Here is a 6000-nt window from a genome sequence, read left to right as displayed (position 1 = left end):
CAGCGGCCGCTGAGCATCAGAGGCTGATCCTCCTCTGTGTCAGGGAGGCGTGCTGCGTGTGTTGTCACAGATCCACGAAACGCTGCTCGTGTTTTATTTCCTGCCCAACTCTCGGCGGGATAAAAAGCTCTCGGGCTCAGACCCAACATGGGTTAGAAAGAAAGCCACCTATGGATTATCCACTTTGCGCACTTAAGCAAGGATGATGGGGGGGAGAGAATGGACTTGTTTTCGCAGAGACATCCTGACAAAGACGGGGACTGAGAGGGACTAGAAACCGGGACTCGCTGCTTCTCTGTGTCTCGCTTTGCATCTTTTTAATTTTCTTTATTTTTTCTCATTTCCCAGTTTGTTTAGTTTTGTTTTTGTTAGTATTTCCCCGCGCGCGTGCGAGGCAGAAATGTTTGCAGAATTGCTGTGCGGCGCCGTGGCTCTGGTCCTGTATGTCAACACTCTGGGCGCCGATTTCTGCTACGATGACAGGTACTTGAGTGAATGAATGACATCCAAACGCACGGTGCTGTATCCACTAGCAGGAAACCTCATCAGTTCTGTAGAGAAGCGATGATTTACAACTTGGAGGAAGGAGGCATTTCATTGCGTCAGCATCAAAACAGAGCGTGTCTATCACTACAAACAGTCCGCTTGAAGGCAGGTATCACGTATCGGTAGTTTGTGCTCTGAGGAGAAGCTGAGTGATGGAAATGTCCCACTGCTTTGAAAGTCACTGTCAGAGTCCACAGTCCAGACACGTGCTTGTTTGTGACATGTGTGGCAGCTGCCTTGAAAGATAATTCCTTTGGGCTAATATTTCAACATTCCCGTGTTACAGCTGATCTGTCTTGGATCACAGCTTGTTGTTTTTCCGTAAGTTGAAAAGTGTAGTCAGGCAGCGCGCCCGTGCGCCTCAGAAATAACTTCTTCAAAGTCTCAAAGTCTTGAGATGTGCTGGGGAATCAATTGATCCCAACAGGAAAAAACCGTGCCTCATATCTCTGCAGCAGTTCCACACATGCACGAGTGTGCAAAGCGTTTTCTTATTCATTTACTTAAAAGAGGCAACGTTGTAACCCATTTCATTGGTTTGTGGGCTCAGTCGCTGTTATGCAGGGAAATGCATTACTCATAGCTGGCCTTTTGATATTTGATGGCTGAATGGTTGTCAGTGCCTCCGGCTCCTTACTCTCCATCCATTGCCTTGATGTAGGTCAGCTGCATGCACATTTTATGCTCCTATCACTGTATCAACATCCTATCAATATTACTACAGCCAGTATTCATAGTTGTCAGTCTGGGATGCTTTTTCTCTGAACAGAATATTGTGCAGTGCTGTGCATTTATTATATGTGTCTTAAAGAGTAAAGCACGCACAGAGAATACAGCTTAGTGTACAAACACTGAACGTGGTGTATTTCCTGCACATCTCTGCTCACTGCTCTGGATATAGAACATTTCCTGCTGAGCACATTCCCCCTGGTCTTTTTCTTTCTTTCTTTCTTTGCTGAAAGTGTGACACTTTTTCTTTTACAGTTGTGTGTTGCTGTGCGTTTTGCACTTGGTGCTTAGGTCGGGTGACTCACACACTTACATGATAGGAAGGTGGAGAGGTGAGAGCCGGCTGTTGGATAGCCCCTCCAAGTTTGAATGTAATACAGACGCCAAACCTTGATAATTCTATGAGGAGATGTTAACATAATTGTAAAATAATTATTTATTACCGCAGGAGTTTGGCTCCAAATCTTTTCTGGCTTTTTTGGTGAAACAGATGAGTGACCGAATTCGCCCATCCCAGCCGGGGTTTTGCTCTGACGTACAGTATTCTGTCTCTGACATCTTGTTCTATTGCAGGCTATCTGTCACATCCAGCGTTATCTGTTTTTAACACCGTGTGTTCCAGGCTTGCAATTAGCAGCCGTCTCCTGTCCCCCCCTGGGCTCCACCGAGAGCGAGGAGGGAGGAGGGAGGAGAGAGGAAGGGTGTGTGCGGCGGTGCTGTATCATTTTAAGTACAACAGTCCTGGGCACACAAACTGATCTGACTTGCTAATGCTGGGTTAGGTTTGAAAAAAGATGATGTCTTTATGCTGTCATTATGGAAAATACTAAATTTGTAATGGCAATAAATCAGACTTCGAGCTTGCCATTACTAAACACCCTGCAGCCTTTAGAGTGGATTTATTTAAACTGTGACACTAATTTATGCATCATTCAGATATTGTTTTTCATAAACTAAAAGGACACCAGAGTTACAGAATATAACGACGGCATGCCCCAAAATAAAGATTTATAGCTTCGATTGAACTTTTTATGGTAAACAGCTGAGGAGAACAAAATAAATATAGCTGTTTTTCACAAGGCGGCATTGATTCCTGTCGGTGAAAAGATAGATTGTGTTTCTCCTTTGCTGCTGGCTGTGAAACTAATGCCCAGACTTAAATCAGTTTGTGATTTAAAATCAAAATTCAAGATTGCAGTGTGCATAAAATGCCTGGGGGGCACAAAGATGCCATAGAAGAGACACCTGAGGATTCATAGTCGCTTTGTAGCAGTGCTTTTTTTTTTTTTTCTTCAAATTCATTCTTCTCATGGTATCAGGAGTGCCTCGGTCACATGCGTCTTATCATATGTGTGTTCAGTGGTTACACATTAATAACTTTATGCCTGGTAACCAAGGCGGTAACCAAGGAAGTTCACATTTAAAAGGAGACGGGAAAAATTTTGTTTACACATGTTTAATTATTTTTGTCCAGAGTCTAAATAAAATAATTCCATGTAAGTCAGTTTTCTGACCCTGCAGCTGGTAAGGCCCCTCATTTGATACGAATGACAGCGTGGAGGAGCGACCTGCTCGCCACGGCCAAATTCCCGCGGGGAGGGGGCTTTTCCTTTCCCTCCCTGGGACACAGTCATCATTAGCACATACACAGCTTTGACACCTGCACTGGAAAATGGGAATCATACGTCATGTAGTTCATATCAGCACTGCTGCAATCTACAGTTAGGGCTGAGCGAAGGAATGGGAGAGCTCAGATAAACGTCAGACGAGAAATACTGGTGCAATATTCTGTAAGCCGTGTGCACCAGGAACTCGCGTGATAATGAAAAGACCTCCGTGGTTTGATTGCAGGATTCTTTTATTCGGTTATAAAAACCTGTTGAGCGCAGGTTAATCAAGGTGACGGTGTTTTTAATGAAGCTTAAAAAGCTGCCAAATTCTCCATTTAATAGCTGTAAACACTGGACTGTTTTTAAGATATATTTCACCCCCCAAACACACACACACTGGCTTTATGGATTATTGTTCACTGTCAGGAGTTTGATGGATGTGATGAACTGCACCCACCTCATTTTTCCAGCCTCGTGTTATGGTGTACAATTTGACTGTGTGAGGATGTGTGAAGGTTGTGGGTCACGCTGAAGGACGCAGCCTCCCTGGGCATGGCCAGTGATTTATAATGGTCAGACAGTTGGTAACGGCGAGTCATCGTACAGCTCCACGCACTGAAAGTTTTATTAGAGAAGTTGGGATTGAGGGCAGAACCAAAAGCTGCTTTGCTGAGGCAGTTTATGTGAGGTTTGGGTGGTGACTCATGTTGACACCACCCAAATGTTATAGTAAATATGGTGAAGGAAAAAGAAACTATTAAATATTTGTTTTTAGTTCAGATTAATTCAAGTTTTCTTCAAGTTTAACTTCAGAGACGTGTAGACAACCTTAATCTGGCCTCTGAGGTGGAGACCAGACTACTTTGACCTACCTGCCCCAGTATAGGCTTGGCCATAGCTGTCTCCTCTTTGGCACAGTGTCACTGCAGTGATCTTGAACCCTACTCTCATAGCCTATACTGTAGGATTGCTGCTTAGCATTGTGGTTATCTTGAGGGCCCAAGGGCGGCAACCCAGCAGCCTGAATATCTCTACTTTTTTCCCCAGTCAGGGTTTCTTAGCCTGCGCCCTGTAATTATCGTCCTGCCTGCAGAGAGGGACTCACGACATGGTTTCGTAGATACAGCTACACTGCTGTTTCTCTCTGCATCTTTTTTTTCCCTCCGTCTCTCTTCCTTTCAGCTATCCCCCCCAAAAACCTTTAGGCCCCCGGCTTCTATCATCCAGCGTCTCCAGATGGTCTCGTTCGGTAAGCAGTTTAGGGTTTTTCTCCCCTCACCAGTTTCAGGGGGAGCATTTGAAGTGGATTCAAATGTAGGTTGTTTGTTGCTTGTAGTTGCCAGGATGGAGACATTAGAGTTCATGCTGACAGTCAGTGAAGATAGACAAAAATAATATAATGCATTTAAAAACTCATGTATTTAGTTTTTCAAAGGGGCCATAATCACTGTTTAGAATAGATCGAATCCGTGTAATGCAACCAAAACGACAAACGTGCACATAATTATCACCTGACTCTGTGATGCACAGAGCTTTCCAGCATTTTTCAACTCATCATTTATGTTACGGCCTTCAGATTAGCTGCTTTGATTCATTCTCACCGCTCTTATATGGTTTTCCATCACAACAGATTCATATTCCTCGATTGCTTTTCCCAGCACCAAGTATCAGACTGAAAAAGTGAGGCAGAATTAATATTGGAGTCAGGTTTCCTCTATTCCCGAACAATTCAGTTGAAGAAAATTAAAGCTCTTCTGTGTAAATGTGAAGAACTCTTTAATCTGTTAGTTTTAGGTTGCAGTGCTGTTCTGTTAAATTCAGTTAAAAAGACTTTACATATTAAGTCTTTTTAACTTAATGTCCTTTGACAGGAAAGAGTTCTCCACTCAGCCAGGGCTTTTCTAACATGTGGTAAACATTTACACGTGTTAGAAAGCATTAAAATAGACCCAAAAAATCATAGGTCTGTTTTTACCAAAGCTGTGATCTTTTCCTAAAACTAACCTAATCCTAACCCAGCAGTCATAGATGCAAACAAACACGAACCCCAGTCTCCTGGGTCAAAGTCCTTCACGTTTGACTTGAAAGACTCTGTGGATCTTGAAATTTTATGGACATTAACATATGTAATGATTCTTATCTTCAAAGTTATAGCAAATATATTAAAACAAAAATTTAAAAAAGATATATTGCAAATTTAAATCAAGTTAAAAATGCAAAGAATTCGTTTTAAAAAAGCACAGATGAAAGCTGTAATGGTTTTCTTCAGTGCGACTCTGTTGTCAACGGTAAGAACCTTGGGTCCTGCATTTCCTTCCTTCGACTGCCAGACTGTATAATCTGCTGGCAGGATAGGAAGGAGACATGTGGGAGGTATCCTACTCACTCCTGGTGGCTCCACACTTTCTCTAATAAATATTCTAACAGGAATGTTTCTGATTATCAGTTACAGATTTTTTAGCTCCAGTGTGAGTCTGTTGACATTCCACGTGTGAGCGCTGCCAGTGTGCGGTGAATGTGACAACTTTTTGAAATCTTCATTACAGTATCTCTCAGATTTCCCTTCAAATGTACCAGAAAGAGAAAAGGAAGAAAGACGATTCTTCTTTTAAAACATGACTCCTTCACACCAGCGCGGAAAGATCGGCTCACTTTCAACCACAGAAAGATTGGATCTCAATTTTCCCAAGTTCTCGTTTTCCAACAGATAGCCAGTGAGGGTAGAAATTGTTATTTTCTCTCTCACCACAATTGCAAGATAAGCTAGCCTGGCAGAAATTCGTTTGTTTCTAAAAATACCATTAATGAGGGGTTCTGATATGTTTCTTTTCTTTCCAACAAAACCCCACAGAATTGCTCGAAGCATGCGTCTTGGATGGAGTGAGTTCATATTCAGGTTAATAGGAATCAGCTGAGTAGAAACGATGCTACTCTGACTCCTACACGCTGTCATCGGGCCCAGGATATGGCCACGCTGCATCTTTGTTACTGCACCGAAACTCCTGAAGTTCATTTAAAAAATGTTGGCTCTTATGTTGCATTCACTGTGGTGAGGACAGAAAGGGGGGAGTAAGACAGAAAGACCTGCATATCTGTAAACATGCAATGGAGACTA

The 6000-nt window shown here is 42.8% G+C and overlaps 1 protein-coding gene across 1 annotated transcript in view; it reads left to right on the top strand.

Moving 5' to 3' along the window:
• The window catches only part of tmtc2b (transmembrane O-mannosyltransferase targeting cadherins 2b), an 85628-nt gene continuing 79628 nt past the window's right edge, over positions 1-6000 (top strand). Inside the window, exon 1 of the mRNA XM_040025041.1 lies at positions 1-483. Within this exon, the coding sequence (XP_039880975.1) occupies positions 401-483 (83 nt within the window). The 5' untranslated portion in view covers positions 1-400. The remainder of the gene's footprint in view (positions 484-6000) is intronic.

The sequence above is a fragment of the Simochromis diagramma genome, unplaced genomic scaffold (genome assembly GCF_900408965.1).
Source record: "Simochromis diagramma unplaced genomic scaffold, fSimDia1.1 OVJJ01000293.1, whole genome shotgun sequence".
Taxonomy (NCBI): domain Eukaryota; kingdom Metazoa; phylum Chordata; class Actinopteri; order Cichliformes; family Cichlidae; genus Simochromis; species Simochromis diagramma.
Note: the sequence above shows the minus strand (reverse complement) of the source record. Positions and strands in the feature narration are given on the sequence as shown.